At 40.2% G+C, this 18546-nt stretch overlaps 1 protein-coding gene across 5 annotated transcripts in view; it reads right to left on the bottom strand.

Annotated features, from left to right (window-relative positions):
* Cc2d2a (coiled-coil and C2 domain containing 2A) overlaps positions 1 to 18546 on the bottom strand; it is a 128714-nt gene that overhangs the window by 39358 nt on the left and 70810 nt on the right. For all 5 annotated transcript variants that reach the window (XM_045161369.1, XM_004656067.2, XM_045161366.1 and 2 more), the window contains 7 exons: positions 18315 to 18455; positions 14937 to 15093; positions 13894 to 14132; positions 10517 to 10694; positions 6194 to 6350; positions 2990 to 3137; positions 927 to 1065 (listed from right to left, as the gene is read on the bottom strand). In XM_045161369.1, the coding sequence (XP_045017304.1) occupies positions 927 to 1065; positions 2990 to 3137; positions 6194 to 6350; positions 10517 to 10694; positions 13894 to 14132; positions 14937 to 15093; positions 18315 to 18455 (1159 nt within the window). The remainder of the gene's footprint in view (positions 1 to 926; positions 1066 to 2989; positions 3138 to 6193; positions 6351 to 10516; positions 10695 to 13893; positions 14133 to 14936; positions 15094 to 18314; positions 18456 to 18546) is intronic.

Here is an 18546-nt window from a genome sequence, read left to right on the forward strand (position 1 = left end):
AATATGCTACTTGTGAGATCAAGTGCTTTCTTCTTCATGATTTCTATTCTCCACACCAAAACCCATCATGTTTGAAGGCAGGTTTATAATGAAAATAGTCAGAAGAAAATAATGTGTTGTGAGACTTAAAAAGACAAAGGAAATAAAAATTTCATAGAACTTATAATTATGCAACTGATGATGAACTTATGCTTGTAACCATAACCCTGAGAATATGTTGTATAGACCCTGTGATGTACCCACTTTTCTACTATGTTTTTGTGCCTAAAATCCAGTGCATTTTATTCCAAGAAGCATAAGGTAGTAATGGCACACTTTTTAAATTCAATGAAGAACAGTTTTGAATACTAGGTAGAGGCCAACCATTCACCTACTAAGCACCTGTAGATTTCTCCCATCCAGGTCCAACAGTACTGAGCTGCTATGTTGGACTGGTTGTGTTTAGGATGGTATGGACATAGAGAGATTTCTTAATATAGCCCCTTCATATAATGGGGTAAAGAGAAAAAACACATGTTCTGAAATAAGATAACTGGCCTTGTGATCTTGAGCAAGTACTCTGAGTCCAAATCCAGTTTCTTCAAACAATGGAGAACAGAGTCTCTCTCTAGGGACTTTTCAGAATGTAGAGATCCAAGTAACAACAACAGGCTAATAATTATTACATGCAGATTTTGTACCCAGCTAAGTGTGCATGACAGAGCTTATGACCCACTGTGAAGATGGCACCAGCTTGGAACACTGATGCTTACTTTGGTCTCACAGCCAGAGAATCAGGAGAGGCAAAAGGTTTAACTCTCTCTGATTACTCTTTGCCCTTCAATAGCTGTACACCATGTAAAAGAGAGTGCTGGTCAGGGGCAAAGCTCTTCCTTTTATTATCACACTCAGTTTAGAAAGGGCATATATGTCTCGGACCACATTACCGAGATCAGCTGCATCAAAGGGGCATTGTTGGGGTCATTGGGGTCGAGCTTGGATTCTGCTGCCCACTTGGCCAACTTCTTCATGTCTGTCAGACCTGATGTGCCAATGGATGATATGGCATCTGCCCTCTTCAAAGCACTGCAAAACAAAGCCACACAAAAACAAAAAACCAACCATTTGGATCTTGACTTCACTATAGCAGTTTGCATCAGGACCATAAAATCCCAGAGACAGGGGCTGGGAAATGGCTCGGTGGATGGCGGTGCTTGCTCGCAAAGCCTGCTAGTTGCGTTCAAGTTCCCACTCATGTAAAGCTGGCCACGCAGCAACCAGAGACCCTGCCATGCCCATACACACATTCAAACACACACACAAGTAAGTAAACTTTAAAACTACTTTAACAATTCGAGAAATAAGCTGGGCATGTGGCACATGCCTTAAGTCCAAGCATTCTCAGAGGTAGGAGGATCGTTGTGAGTGCCCAGCCACCTTGAGACTACACAGCGAATTCCTGGTCAGCCTGGAGTAGAGTAAGAGCCTACCTCTAAAAAAAATTCCAGAAACATATTTACATGATCAATCTTGTGCAGGTCTGTTATCCACTGTCTAGTAAATCACCTCATAAAAACATTTAACCCAGTGGGTCAAAAACCAAACAAAGAAAGAAGTTATGACAAAAGATGGAGATTAATTAGGAAGAAGTATTTTACAGAGAGGGTGAGGGGGTTGAGAGAGGGTAATTAGAGGGGGAATAAAATTAAATTGTATATTCATCATATATCTAATAAAATCACATATATGTATGTATGAAAGTGTCAAAAATTAAAATGAAAATGCAATACACATACACACACACACACACACACACACACACACACACACAATCCCAAAGACAGTACTGCTTACAGAAGTCAGTGCCTTCTACCAGATGAAGAGTTACCACAGGACTTTTTTATTCTTCTGTCTTTGATGAATATAAAATATGTTGCAGGGCAATCAAGAAATGTGAATGGAAGGAATGCAGTCCAACAACACTGTCCAGTGCAGTGAGGTGCCCCTGATCTTGGCTGGGGTGAAGTAGGAACCTGAGCATGTGGTCCAGCAAACCCTGAGTGCCTCAAATTGCAGGCCATATGGGCATCAACTCTGGACACAGAATGCAAGAGATCCACGTTCAACATAACAGAGCCTAGGGCCTTATCCACGGTTGGCGCTTTTCATTGCACACACCGTGGTTTACCTCCTAAAGAATTGGAAGTGTCATCCTTCTGGAGATTCCTTAGCACTAAACTAAAGTGAAAGACAAAAAGCATCATTCCACGGCATAGCCAAGCCTCCCTCAGAAGTGGCTTCTTACTTGGTAGGGAGTGGCGTATTCCCATTGCAGTGCTATGGGGATGTTCAAGGAATGGAAGGGATAAAACAAGTCCTAGTCTGATTTTTCACATGTTGCAAAGGTGTCTCTTGATTGGAAAGTGTCTCTCCCATGATCAGTACAAATGCTCCCATATTATAGAGATGAGTCAACTCAGGCTCTGTACTCAGGTACAGAGGTGATGGACTTGGTATGGATGGCAGAGGGAGCTTCTGACAGAGGGATGCAGGCTCCCAGGAGGCAGGTCAGCCTCATTCCAGAGAGGCTACTGGGGATAGACAGGGATAGATGGAAGGCCACAGACTCAAGGATATTGCTATCAAAGGAGGCTAGAAAACAGAATTTTCATGTAAATAGAAAAATCTATACCAGTCATTAGCACGGAACCATTGAGGGGTACATAGTTATGACTGTGTGCTGTGCTCCTTCCAATCTGGAAGATGGAGAAGACAGAGTTCTTTGTGAAAATTAAAAAAAAAAATTCTTTTCACTGTATCTGACACTAATAAATACCTTGTTTTTATTAAAATTTTAGCATTTTAGGTTTTACCTTATGAACAATTAAATAGCACAAAACACTGTAAACTGAAAACAAATGGAAAAAAATACAATCTTGCTAGCCTCATCCCCACTCACTTTAAAAATAATGATGATATTGGTCACCTGTTCATTTTGGTCACATATTACCTTCGAAATCCAATGTTTTGTTGTGACAGTGGAGGAATTAAAGGTATCCCATTTTCTCCAATCGCCCATGCCACGCTGTGGGACACTTTTCCCGAGGTCATTAGAATCAGTTGATTGCTGCCATCAGCTTCAAAGGAGAAGGGCACTCCTAAGGAGGCATCAAGTTCAGAGGAATGCTGTTTAGAAAGGAGACAGTCCAAGCCTCCTAGCAAGCATGCAGATGGCTGACTAATGCAGCTGGGATGGTGGATGGAACACAAAGGCCAGGCTAATGCCACTGCACTGCTGCAGGTAATGCAGCACAGTCGGCGGCTCATGTGCTTCTCTCTTCTTTTCTTTTCTCTTTTTTGTTTTGTTTTCTTTCTTTAATTTTTTTTTTTTTAGAGAGAGAGAGAATTGCAATGCCAGAGCCTCAGCCACTGCAATCGAACTTCAGACACTTGTGCCACTTCTCCCTCTCTCTCCCCTTGACAGCTGAGTGCAATTTTTTTCATGGAGCTTTTTATTGGGCGAGCCCACCAGTGTGCTTATTCTGGCTCTGCTATTTTGCAGTTATGTAACCTTCCAAAGATTACTTCTTCTTTTACATGCAAAGGAGAATAGTACCACTTTATAAAAAATATTTCAAATAATTCAACACACTTATTAGAACTACTTTGTTTCAGGCATTATCATAGGTACTGAAGTTAGTAGTAAGGAAATAAAACTGACCAGAATTAAAACAGAAAAAGAGACCCTTTCTCACGGAGTTTGTACTTGAGTATGTGTGAAAGTGGCAGTAAATCAGATATCATGTTAGTGAATGAACGGTTCCAAGGAGGAACTTGCTGGGGAAGGTACAGGGAAAGTGCTTGCTGTGAACGAGTAGGAGAGGGAGAGAGTGAACTTTCTGATGTAGTGGCCTCAGAAGCCTCACTGGGGTGTCTAGTGAATAAATGGCTGGAGAAGGGAAGTGAGTTCTAAAGATACTTTTGGAGAAAGTGCTCCTAGCAGAAGAAGCAGGAGCTTTGACATATAAATGAAGACAAGCCCAGGAGGGATGCTTGTGAGGCTCTTGGTGCTCAGCAACTAATGACATGCAAGAAGCACTGAAGTGCTGGTTATCACTGAGCTTTGGTGCCACCAGCACACCTCATTGCTTTGTCCACCAGCAATTAGAAATAATGGTAAAACCTCCCTGGCCTGTATGTCTAATCATTAAAGGAAACAAAGATTTTTAGGCACTAAATATAGCAACTTTACAGTCTGGAATTTCAGTTACTATATTAATACATAACAGTAATAGCATTTTTATGCTTTTCAAATCTTATTAAAAGACTTCCTCCATCCTTTATTTTTGTGTGTAATTTAGAACTGTTTATTTGTTCTATAGATAGCATAATTTCTAACAGCAGAGTGTTAAAACTTCCAGAAATTGTTACTATTGCATTTCTCATGCAAGTTCTATTTAATTGTTGGTAGCACACACCATCTTCCCTATAAAATGCACACATTATAGATCATTTAGTCTCCTGTGAATTTTCTCCTTCATCATTAGGCAATAAACTTCTCCTCTAGTAATATTTGTCTCTCTGAGATCTTTATCTTATAAGCTTTGCAAACTTCTTTTCAGTAGTACTAGTATAGCTAACACTCTCATCCTTTTACTTTATCCTGTCTTTAAGGTTAGACTAGAATTCTTTATGTAGGCAGCATATAGTTGAGCCTTGCTTTTAAATCCATTTTAAGAATTTCTGCATTTTAGTTTAAGTATTTAGAATACACATTTATACCATATACATTTACAGTGAATATATTATGTGACAGGGTTTAAATCTACTCTATTTTTTCATTTTTGAAGAGCTGATGCCATGGATAGAACCTATGACCTTACACATGCTAGATGCATACTATGCCACCAACCTATACTCCAACTTCCTACCTTGTTTGCTTTAAATTTTTTTTTAATTTTCACTGCAAACTTAATATATGAACAGACTGTAATTTAGTTGTGTTCCCATCATGCAACTGTTCCCATTCCACTGAGAACCTTTCTTTCAAGGTAAGACTCCCTTAAGTTTTGTCTTCAAAGTGTCCCTATGAAACATTAAAGGAAGTATCACTTCATGAATGAGAAAGATAATTTTCAGAAGATCTACATAGGTATGAGAGTCACACAGCTTATTAATGTCACATCTGGAACTAGGCCTGGATCTCCAGACTTTGAGAATTTGGGCCTCAATTAATTCTTCCACTTGAAACTTCAGATATGATCTAAGATAAAGAATTATCACAACTATGAGCCATCATAAATAAGAGGCAGTAAAATTATAGCAACCAGTAAATAGGCATTAGAATGGCCAGACAAAATATTTTTTAAAAAATTAATATCTTTGAATGAATTAATAAAAAAATTGTTTTGAGTCTAATGAAAGGATAAAGGACAAAAAGCAATCAGAACTGACTAGACTGATTAGGAAAAAATACTAAACATAAAATCTAGAAAATAAGTGGAAGGAGAAAACAATGATTAATTCCAATGATTAGATAAAGCTGAAAAATGACTTCCAGACTTAGAACACAGATTAAGAGAAACACATAGCATGCAGCAATGGAAGAAAATGATAATCACATATGCTACAAACATGCTGGCCAGAGTGAGCTGGTCCATCAACTATTTTATTGAATTTAGAGGGAGATAAAAGATAATGTTAGTGGATAATATCTCATAATTATTAGTTACTATCTTTTAGCTTTATGAACATCACTATGACATTTCTTTTTATGTATGAAGTTTTATCTTCATTCCAATTATTTCCTCAAAAGACTACTAGAAATGGAATGTATGCATCAAAGAGCATTATTAGAGGCTTTTAATTCATACTGTAAAAATACATTATAGTTGCACAATCATATACATCACATGAGGCCAATAATAATTATTAAAATGACTTGGCAAAAGTAATTTTTTATCATTTAAAGCTTTTTTCTTCCTTCCTTCTTTTTTTCTCTTTCTTTCTTTCTTTTTTTTTGAGACAGAGTCTGTACATTGAACTTGAGGTACTCTTCCTGCCTCGGCCATTCAGGTGCTGAAATTACAGGTGCAAGTCACCACAGCTGGTCCTTTGAATTTCTGACAGTATTTGTGTAATTATCTGCTTGTTTCAGAAGTGAACACAAAGATATTCAAATTTGGTAGTGAAACTGTGAGATATTGAGGCATACCACTTCCAACTCCTTCATGGTCCAGTGTCACATGCTGGCTACTGCTGAACTCCACTTCTTCAATGGGAGCCCTTCCTGTGACAAGGGTTGTCTCAGGAATAGGCAGAAACACTTCTGCTAGCAAGGTGGTACTACTGTGCCCTACAGTTTCATAGACCTGAAATCCAAACAAAGAGATACAGCCAGTGAAAATGGCAGTGGAATGTATTTTCAGGTAACTCACACGGTTAGTGTCTGTTACTAGTCATTAACCCACCCAGAGGGTTCACTTCCAACAGCTGCATTTAGTTGTGTTACTGTGGTGCCAGCTTATACCTTGTTTGTGGCCAAGCTATTGGCATCCTGCTTCTTGTATAGCCTACTCTCCTGGTACAGGGAGATTGATTAGAGTCCTGTGTACTATAGTTACTTATTTTTACGAACCAACACACTGGTTCTTTGTAGCGTGGGTTTCTTCCTTTTCTTGGTTCAAGTTGCCCTCAGAGAGCAACAGCAGCAGGTGGAAAAGCTGAGACGATGAGGACATACCACTGGTTTCTACATGTACAACCTCCAAATGCCAGAAACCTCATTATTAGAAGTACTCAAAAAGTCACTTTTAAATCTGTCCATACAAAATCTCTCAAATTCTTCACTTTTAGATGTAATCTAATTTGTTACCTGCAGAGTCCAACTCAGCTCCATTTCAGACTTCCTTCCATGGTAAAGCCCACTAAATTCCCTGAAGTTCTGATATGAATTCCTGCGATGTGTTGTACCAGAATGTGTTACATGAAATAAAGGTCAAGGTAGCACAGAATAAGAATACTTATCTCTGCTCCATTTGATTGTCTTCTCTCTCTCTCTCTCTCTCTTTTTTTTTTTTTTTTTTTTTTTTGAGCTCACATTTCTTTTGTGGTAAGATGACAAAATACTCCATGGCTTTGTTACCTTTATCCTGTGTTTTATTCTTTTTCCCTATGAGGTCTTTCTGGTGGGTATACATGCCACTGCTAATTTTCCTACATTTATTTATACTAATGAATCCTCATATTTTTCTTCTTACATGGCAGAATCCCATTCTGACTGATATTTTCCACTCCCTAGTTGGATGCACAAAGATGACACAATGGTTCCTCTTTGTCCATCATCTCTTACAGACTACATGATGAGCTTATATATTTTCCCAATCAAATTTTATTATTTTTAACATTTTATTTATTTTTTAGTTAATGTTTTTATTTATTTGCATGTGTGTGTGTATTCACATGCACACGTGTGCCAGGGCCACTTGTCACTGCAAACAAACACCAGAACACATGTTCCACTTTTTGTATAAGACTTTACCTGGGTTCTGAGGAAGGGGACCCAGGTTGGCAGCCTTTGCAAAAAGGCACCATTGACCAATGAGCCATCTACTCAGCCCAAATTCTATTATTAACTGAGATAATTGTTTGGTAGTTTTAGTTGCATTTTGACTTTTGTATAAGAGAGGTATTTAGGGGCAGAGCAGGAGGGCTTTTGTGGGAATCAGTGATGACAGTGGCCTTCACACCAGCAAGATGCATATCTCCCCATATAGGTATTCAGATAGTAGAGGCTTCCAAGTCTCATACCCTGCAAGCATGAGGACACCATCTCCTGAAGGAAACCCTGGCTGAGAAAGGCTGCTCTCACTGAGGTATAAGTCAGTGGCAGGTACAAAGATCTTTTTGACATCTGAACTGGGAGTATCTTTCAACAGTTACTGCTGAACCTCACACTTGAGTGGTGATCATAAGATAGATTAGTTGAGTTACAGGAGGCAGAACTGCAAAGTCCACTTGGTCATTGCTTTGTTAAGAGAATGGACCCCATATGTGAACCTCAGACCTGAGAGCAGAAAGTAAGTAATGGTTGTGCCGTTGGCCAGTCTCCCAGATACTACCTGTTCTCATTCCCAAGGAATGGGCTGGTAAACCTCTACTTTCACCAAGCAAAATCACCTCACTTTATTTCCCTTATCTATGCATGCATGAACAAAGAAGGGAAAGAGTAGACATTTACATAGAGACCATTTTCCTACAGATGTATTCAGCAAAAAGAATTTCACATTTACAGAAGTTTTGGGTCTTCACCACTTCTCCTTAACTGACAAAAAAAAATCTATTTCTTCTCTTACCAATATAAAGCTTGAGCTAGCAAGAAATCAATTCTACTGTTTTTCAAGTTCCAGACTTAAAAAAAATTCCATGGCATTTTAGAGGATTATGAATGACTAGATTGAATCCAGTCCAAAGTTTCAATAAATATGTAGTCATACTGATATAATGCTGTTGTAATCATCAGGGAGTCGTAGGAATCATTGGTTTGTAACTAACGGCTAGCCTCCGCTCACACCTGTCCACAGATCACCACTGGGAAGGAACAGGACAGAACTACCATAGGGTCTAGAAAATCCCTCATCCAAGGTGGCTGACGTTAGGCACCCAGTGCTGTGGTGATTTATGCCTGTTTTCATCTTGCCAGGACCTGGAAGAACCCAGAAAACAAGCTCTGTGAATGCCTCAGAGTGATTATATAGACTAGGTTTTCTGAGAGAGATTATCTTGATTAGGCTAACTGATGCAGAAAGACTGACTTTAACTGTGAAGGACACAATTCCATGGGCTGGGGTCCTGGGCTAGATGATAAGGAGAAAGATAGCTGAGCACTCACTGGTATTTATCTCTCTCTGCTTCCTGACTCTGCATGCAATGTGACCAGCCTGCCTCCTGTTCCTGCTGCCATGCCTTCCTCACCATAATGGAATGTATTCTTTGAAACTATCAGGCAGAATAAATTCTTTTCTTCTGTAAGATGCTTCCTGTTAGGTATTTGCTTTCAGCAATGAGTAAGTAACTAATATTGCACCCATACTCTCATTTTTACTATTCTTCCTCCCCATTGTCAAAAGTAGCCCTTATCTTAGCATCTAGAATTTTTTTTTTTACCAGTCATAGGAGATTTTAGGACTGAACTTAACATCATAAGTGATGTCTGCATGGTTTGGGAACAAGGTTCTCGGGAAACAGCATGGAGAAAGGATCCCATGGTAAAGTAAAAGGGGACTTAAAATTATGGTATATGTGGCCATATTCTGGGGACTCAGAGTTGCAGCTATTTGGTGTTCAGTATAGCAGAGTAATGTATTGCAGTAAGTACCGGCTGCAGTGGTACCTGAAAACTTAGGTCAATGACCAAGAAGGAGCAGCTAGCTGGAAGCATGATGTTGAGAGGATTCTAAGGTTATACTGAGGCTAGTAGGGAAAGGCATGACAATCAGCTGTGGCAAGGGTGGTAGATGGGAATGAGAACTTGTTGCATTTGTAATGGGTGAGGGTCATTGACTTCTGCCTAGGTGACAGACAGAAAACAAGGGCTTCTATATGATTTATTTGCAGCCTTAGTCATCAATCCCATTGGGAGAGAGAAAGAGAGAGATCTGAGAGTGTCCTAAGATGATTCTCAAAAAAGCAAACGAGTTTTAAGACATTGGCAAAAATCAATGTATGCTCAACAGTTAGTGTGTTACCGAATGTAAGAGTGAGAGCTCTGCAGACACAAGGAGGTAAAGACTAAGAGTTTAGAGTGGACACTAAGTCTAACAAGAGTGTCCTCATAAGGGAATACAAGGACAGACTAAGAGAGAGGACACAGGAAGATGGAGGCAGGTTGAAGTAATGCAGATACAATATGGAACCTTAACAGCCACAGGATGCAGGAGAGGCAAGGCAGGATTCTCCTACAGAACTTTTGCTGGAGAAGGACCACACCCACACCTTAAAGGGAAACTTGAAGGTCTTCAGATCGGGCACTAGAACTTGTTCCCACCATATCTCCTGTGATGCAGTCCTATAATATATCCTGGAGGATGTGATACTGAAGTATTTCTTTAATGAGTGAACAAGCAATTCCCTTATCTTTCAAAGCCAGTTATTGTGCCAGGAGATGAGTGGAATAACTGGTCTCTTTCCACCAACTTCAAGACATTTTAGAAGTAAGAGGCTGAGGAAAGTTGTTTAGGGCTGGAGAGATGGCTTAGTGGTTATGGTGCTTGCCTGCTAAGCCTAAGGACCCAGGTTTAATTCTCCAGGTCCCACATTAGCCAGATGCACATCGTGGCGCATGCATTTGGAGTTTGTTCGCAGTGGCTAGAGGCCTTGGAGCACCCATTCTCTCTCTATTTCCCTCTGTACCTAATAAATAACAATTAAAAAGTTTTGTTTAAAAAGATGCCTATTTAGTCAATAGAAAATTTATAACCATGTCACACCTTCAATGACCACAAAATTCTTGGGGCATGGGCTATAGCTAAAGGCATACCTGAAGTGTTAAGCTCTCTGGCCAGTTGAATATCTGCAAGTTGAAAATCTGTCCAAAGTGAACTCGGAAGTCTGCCCCTAATTGCCTGCTGACAGTCCTGGATACCTCCTTGTTGTTGAAGAGCACCTTTAAATACACAGAGCGCCTCTTGACATCTTCCCTTCGCAAGACCTCAACCCTGGAAAGTGAAACCATTCACAGCAGAATTAGTGTTCATTAACTAAGGAGAAGGATCCCTGGGAGACGTGACAGGTACTGAAAAGGACACAGGGGGTTAAGGACTCGTTCCAATCATTGTTCTATCCAGTCTCCTCCTCCTCTTTCTTGGAGGAGCCTTCTGTTTCCAAAACAAAAGCATAAGTAAATATATTTATCCCCCTTTTAAATGCATTAATTCATTCACAATAAATAGCTATGATTTATGTTTGGTTAATAAGTTTTAAGCAGAAAATATAGTAGCCTATTGTATTAGTTACATCACATCTATTTGTCCAAGATCCAAGCTTTCTCTCAACATATTCAGAGGACAGGTGACTGCTCAATAAATGCAGGATATTGAGAAGTATTTCTTCCTTTAAAATTTTTTTTTTTAGATTTTATTTTTATTTATTTACTAGAGAAAGAGAGAAGGAGAGAGACAAAAAGTGACAATGGGTGCACCAGGGCCTCTCGCCACTGCAAAAGAACTCCAGATGCATGCACCACCATGTGTCTCTGGTTTACATGGGACCTAGAGAATCAAACCAGGGTCCTTAGGCTTTGGAGGCATGTGCCTTAACCGCTAAGCCATCTCTCTAGCCCACCATTTCTTACTTTTATAAATTATTCAAAACACAATACGAGAAATTGTGGCATTTTGAATTGAATCATAGTAGTCGTATGTCCAGAATTTTTTTAAAAAACCAAACAGCTAAGAGTGGTCTTCAATTTTATTGTATATGTTTGCAGACCCATCATCCAAATGCCAGCCAAGAGGAAAGGGAAAATGTAGAGTATTAAAAAATTGACAGTTTTTATATGTGGTTTAGTAATTAATATTTTGTTGTATTAAAATATATAAAATAAAATTTATCATTTTAACTATCTTATTGCATGAGTATACAGTATGTATGATGCGGTTTATGTATGTGGTACAATGGTATGTGTGTGGGGGGAGTATATATGTATGTGTTCAGATACATGTGCCTTGTGCACACATGTGCAGAGTCCTGAGAATATAAAGTATTCTCCTGTATCATTCATTTCCCCCCCTTATGATGGAACCCCGAGCTGCTGTTTTTAGTCAAACTGACTGATTGAAGAGCTCTAGTAATTTCCAGTCTTCGCTCCCCACAGGACTGGAGTTACAGGCATACGTGGTCATGCCCAGCTGCTTACATGAGTGCTGAGGAATCAAACTCAGGTGACTCAGGCCCTCTTAAGCTGCTATGCTTACATGGCAAGTCCTTTAACCACTGCACCATCTTCCCAGCCCCCCATTTTAAGTATTTTTAGATCCAAATAAAAAATCATATTAAATAAATTCATGTGCAACCATCACCATTATGACTCTCCAGAACTTTTTCACCATTTCACTTAATTGGTTGATAATTTTATATTCCTACAATTTGGACATATTCAGGCATGAAATTCATCAGCACTCTTGACATCTTGCCTTCATAGAACTTCTATCCCACAAACTGAGACCATTTGCAGATGGAGTTAAATGTTTACTCACTAAGAATTACCGGATTGACAAATGGGCACTGGATAGAACAAGGTACATCAAAGGCAACTCCACTGGTTATCTACAAGGTCACTACACCAAGCTGGGCCTGCTGGTAAAGACTTGTAATTGTAGCTACTTCGGAGGCTAAGTCAGGAGGGTTGCAGGTTCAAGGGCTGCCTTGGCAACTTAGTAAAACCCCAATCTCTGAAAAGAAAGCATAAAGAAAGGAGAGCTGTCTGAGTTGAGCATTGGCTGAGGATACAGCTCCGTGGTGGAATGAGCATAGAGTTGAGGCTATGGGTTCAATCCCTAGCACTGCAAAAACAGGCAAACAAAATAAAAATGAATGAATAAGTGACATTGCACTAAATTTCAAGAAATATATAAAACCCCACTGACCGGAATTCTACTCAAAGCTGCTGCTCTTGGTAACTTCATACATCAGACTGAGGTACAGCACCCCTTTTGTTTCAAGATCCCCAAACCTGATGGCTTGATGCATGGAGGATCATAATCACCAGCTTAAGTTCACTATAAAAATTACCAAATCAACTTTACAGTTTCCCTTATAAGTATATTTTTCATTCCATACTTTAATGCATTTTACAACATTATATAATATGGTTATGTGTCTTGAACACAACTTATTGCTGGGGAAATGTTTGTTTTCATGTATTATCTTGCAAAATTATAGTTTAGAAAATCATTATCATCTTAATTAAACTCCCACATCTGATAATGAATTTGAAGGCTGACTTAATTTGATTTTTCTTTTTATATTGGGATACTCCAGATTCCAATCTAAGATATTCCTTATACATTATAGATATTGAATAATTAAACCTGGGGTCTGGTGAAATGGTTGATTTTAACACATCCCTTTTAATTGATTGTCAGAAACATGTTGAGACCTGTGAAAACATGTTCATCCAGGTGCCACCTGCCTTTTGAGCTCAGCAGGTCTCAGGCAGAAGCAGAGTGCATCTCACACAAATTCTCATGAGATACTGATTTTGTCAATCCTGGGGCTACACCTTGAGGTGCAAGTGTATAAAGTACAAGAATTACATAAATAAAAAATTTTAAAAAATCATATTTGTTATAACAAAAAACAAATAGACATAATGCATGCCTATTAATTTACTATATGTAGAGAGAAAGTGATGTTACCCTTAGAGTATCTTGGCAATGCCCAGAAGTGAATTCCAGTCAATCCAAAGCATCTGATTTCCATAGCCTAACTTAAATACTACCCACAGCCCCTTAAATGTACCCACAATCTATTTCCAGAGGCTACAACAGATCTTCAAAGAGAGAAGCTGGCCTCTGAGGCAGCTGAAATCAAGAGACTAGGAAAGACTTTGGTTTCTCTGCCTGGGGAGGATTCATGCTACCAGCAGTGGCAGGAGACACAAACTCAAAGGCACACCATGGAAAGTGGGCAGAGATTTGCACTGGGATGCTTCTCCCAGAGGCATCTCCACATAGGAGACTCTTGTGTGATCCAGTGCTCTAAATTCTAGCAAATCACCAAAGTGAGGTAGCAGTTTCACCTACTGCTTATGCACAAAAGGGGAATGATTCTTCCAGTCATACCATGTTGTTCAATAGGACTACATCTCACATAGTGTGTGAGATGGCAGTCTCATGGTTTAGAACGTGCACTCACCTGGGACACTGTTCATTGGGCGTTGTGTTCCCGGCCAGAGTCAGCTCTGGGACCAGCTTGGGCTCTCCTGGCCTCCTCCTGCTGTGGACTGCTCGCTCCCTCACCTGCTGCTCTATGATGGCCGTGTCAGTAGGCTCTGGGGGTATGGGTTTCACAGGCTCCTCCTCAGGAAAGGGCTCCCCACCTTCCTCATCAGGGTTCTCTTCTGCTGCTTGTTTATTTTTCTTCTTCTTGGCCCTCTGTGGGGAAGAGGCAGCTTGACATCACACAGGAATCTGGGATTTTCCTTCAGGAATCTGGATGCACACCTAACCCATCTCTACCAGCAATTCTCTCTGCACCTCAGTTCTCTCACCTATCAGGTAGAGACAAGGGCAGGGAATGTGCCCAGAGCTGCTGAGATGAGGCGACACCTGAGAAGACCTCAGCAGAGGCATCAAAACCCTGCCTCACAGTGGTGAAGGACTCAGTACCATACCTGACATGTGATCCAGGTTTACAGATACTCAGGGATTCCACTGAACCAATCACACCAAGCTCACTCTGCAGTGAGATAGGTAGCAGGCAGTTTTTCTTTTTGCATGTGTATGTAGTATGCATGATTATGTGTGTGCATGCATGTGGAGGCCAGAGGCTGATGTTGGGAGCTCTCCTCAATAGCTCTTCACTTTATTTATTGAAACAACTTTTCTCACTGGAGCTAGCCAGCATCTCTGGCTTCTCAGTACTGGGATTGCAGCTGGGCCTCTCTAGGCCTGCCCAGCCTTTCCATGGGTGCTGTGGATGTGAGCTCAGGTCCTCGTATTTGTGCAGCAAATCCTTAATCCCCTGGGAAATCTCCCCAGCCCTGGGTGACCCTTTGAACAAATGCGCTCATCAGTCATCCTTGTCCTCTAACAAGGGCTCTGGAGAGAGACGGACAGAAGCTGACAGGAAACCCCATCTGTCTTGCTGTTCCAGATTCCCTCCTCCTGTCTCAGGAGCTCACCCTCCCTGACCCTCCCCAGCCAGCTCTGCTCCAGGCTGAGCAGTGGTTCTCAAACCTGGGCTTTCTTCCAGGCCTTCCACTGTTGATGTGACGTTTTATACTCTTCCATCTTCTGTGCATACTCTTCTGCATGCTCTTCCAACAATTCATTTATTTCAGCTTGTATTTCTGCTTCATATGCTTCCTCATCTGCTTTCTGATCAACTTTTTCCCTTTAAATTAATATATAGTCTTTGGTTACTGCTTGGAATTAAGTGAGTAAAAATACTCAACTGCTCTGTGAACTCACAACCCATGAGGTCCCCAAGGTGACTGCAGCACAGACAGGTTAGGTAACTTGCCCAGCAGCACACAGTGGGTGACGGGAAAAGCTATTGCCCACTCAGCAACAGGACCGACCACTCCAGGTCAGGATGCATCACTATTTCACTATCTTGCCAGTGAGGCTCTGAAAACACTTCTTGACATTGTAGTGATGATTTGAGTTTTCCTATGATGGTTTTGCCAACATTTCATCCAACTGTCTCAGCCAAACAAACAAAAGTTTCCCACAGTGTGTTTTACAGAAAATTGATTTTGGGAGGTGCTCTGTCAACAAAAAGTGCTGTGGTCACCTCAACACTGGATTAAATACACACGGTGGTTTCTTCTTGCTCACATACAAGGAACCTTTCCATGATGATCACTAGGGCCACTTTGGGTGAGGCATGAAAAGCTTGTAGTGCCCATAGCCCCCAGCACGCTGGAGTTAGAGCCTTGCATTGACTTCACTTGTTTGCCCGATGCAGTCTGCATCCCAAGCTTCACACACTGAAATTTCTCTATGCATTCTCAATAATCCTGGACAATCCAGAGCTGACATGTTTGCTTAGGAACAGGTGTGGATGGTAGTTTCCTGAGGAATACCTCTTTTAGGTCTCTAGGCTAACTACCAAAGACATCACTTTACATACACAAGACATTCCTGGAATTTGACTCATAAATTATGTTCCATCTCTGATGTACAGAATATTCCCTGTTCTCACTATTGTTTAGATGCATGAGTAGGGCTGGAGAGATGGCTTGGTGGTTAAGGTGTTTGTCTGCAAAGCAAAAGGATCTCGGTTTGACCCTCTAGGACCCAGGTAAGCGAGATGCACAAGGGGCTACATACATCTGGAGTTCATTTGCAGTGGCTGGAGGTCCTAGTGTGACCATTCTCCCTCTCTCTCTCAAATAAGTAAATAAATAAATAAATAGATACATGAATAAACTAGGTGGGATTTAGTAACATTTTGCAGAAAAATATACTTTATCATAAGGTAGGTAGATAAATCAAGAATTTGAAAATAAGCACTACAAAACATTTGGGAGATTGCTATTTTTCAGGCAAGGGTGCTTTGACCTTATGGCTAAACTTCCTAAAATGTACTATTTAAGAAGAGATGAAGGAAGGAAGAAAAGAAAGAAGGGAAAAGAAAGGGGAGGGAAGGGGTAAAGGGAGGAGCTAGAAAGGGCACGAGTAATAGGACAAGGGTCAACTCATCGCTTCAGTGGTAACTTAAAACTTGGAAGCAGAAACACTGAAATTTCTGAGAGAAGCCAAAGGCTTTTATGAGGCATAATATTTGTTTTAATTTTTTATACTAACTATTGTGGATTAGACCTGGGGCATTTCATGTTAGGATGGGATCTGTCATTGAGCTACATTATCAGTTTGAATTTGTTTCTGACTAGTAATTAACTGAATAGATAGTATGTGATAGATGCTCTGCTGGGGACCAGGTATCCAATGTGGCAAGGTCCCTACTTCAAAGAGCACAGTCTTGTATTTGTATTGAAAATTATAAGTGATTTTTAACTTTTTAATAATTATAGCCCCCATAATCATTTATAAATATCTTTAGCTAAAAAGTACTATTGTCATAGAAAAATGTCAGAGAATTGCCTCAAATTGTTGACATGTAGATATGTGGGCACAATATTTACCCTAAAGAAATATCTAGAAGTGATCAACTGTAGCAGCAGAACTGCTCTTCATGGAAACATGGTACATGGCTCTCCTCATCATATATGACAGGCTTATGAATTACCTAACATTCATGTCACAAAAGCACACATTTCCACATCATAAATATCGATTCAAAATGGATTGAGGATGGGCTGGAGAGATGGCTTAGTGGTTAAACGCTTGCCTGTGAAGCCTAAGGACCCTGGTTCGAGGCTCGGTTCCCCAGGTACCACGTTAGCCAGATGCACAAGGGGGCACACGCATCTGGAGTTCGTTTGCAGAGGCTGGAAGCCCTGGTGTGCCCATTCTCATTCTCTCCCTCTATCTGTCTTTCTCTCTGTGTCTGACGCTCTCAAATAAATAAATAATTAAAAAAAATGGATTGAGGATGAATTGGGCAAGATAAGACTGTAAAGATGGTCTGAGGCAGCACAATAAAACATCTAAAACATCTACATTTACTTGGGAAGGATTTCTTATGCAGCATACAAAATGTGCCAACCATTAAATGATTAGAGGAACTATTAATATATTCTGCTGCTTTAAAACTAAGAATTTAGAGGGAGAAGGGAGAGAGAGATCCAGAGAAGGACAGGATATTTGCTATACACCATCAAGTTATATTTTTAGGGTATCTCTAGAAATTATTTTAAAAGAAGATAAAAAGACACATAAGGACATTCAGAAATTAACCAAAACCAACAACAAATACCTCACAAGAAGGGAAAGACATGTAGTCCATTCACATATGAATAAAGGCCTACTTTTGTGAGTGGTCAGGTACCACCAAGACAATGGAGATGGTATAAAACAGCTCCACCTCTATGTAGTATGTTTGGAGTTAGTATTTCAAATGCAAGAAACATATCCACTGAGACTCAACAATCCCACATCAGGAGACATTTCTGGAAAACTTGGGTCCATGTGCCCTAAAACGAGTCTGAAAGTGTGTATAGTGGTACAGAAGTGAAACTCATGACAACTGAAAAGTGGAACTAACTCAAATGTCCATCAACAGTCACATGGGCAAGCTGGGCTGTGTGCATATAATGAAATTTTATAAAACAAACTATAGCCACATGCTGCCAATCATATAGATGAATATTGCACAGTACTGAAGAAAAGAAGAAAAAGATAACCTCTTGTAGTTCTGTAAAGGTCAAACACAGGCAATCCTAAACTGTACTTCAGAGGAAATGCACATAAGGAATGGCAAAAGCATAGATCTGGGGACAATGATCACAGACAGTTGGTACTTCTGGGATAGTGGTTCTGCTGGGGAGAACAGGAGCTGCTCAGGTGCCCTCCATGTTCGGGTCCTTAGCTTGGGCAGTGATTAGAGACACTGTCATCTGTTGCTAGTTTTTAAAGTTGATGTATATATTGTACATCTTTCTTGATGTATGAAACAGCCAAATTAAACAAATTTGAAAGATGGCTTACTTTCTCAGCACAAGCTTCAGGGGTGTATTTGTAAACCTCTGGAACTCTCGAAGGGATTTCATCTCTTTCCAAACTTTTATGATGTTCTTTAGCAGCGTCCGGTCTTTCTCTTGTTCAGCATCACGCAGTTTTCTTGTTTGCCTACAAGATATAACAATTCATAAGAAGTTATTCATGTGGGTTTGTTTGCAAATTAAAACTAATCACCATTGAATTTTGAATTAGGCAGCTT

This window comes from Jaculus jaculus, chromosome 11, assembly GCF_020740685.1.
Source record: "Jaculus jaculus isolate mJacJac1 chromosome 11, mJacJac1.mat.Y.cur, whole genome shotgun sequence".
Taxonomy (NCBI): domain Eukaryota; kingdom Metazoa; phylum Chordata; class Mammalia; order Rodentia; family Dipodidae; genus Jaculus; species Jaculus jaculus.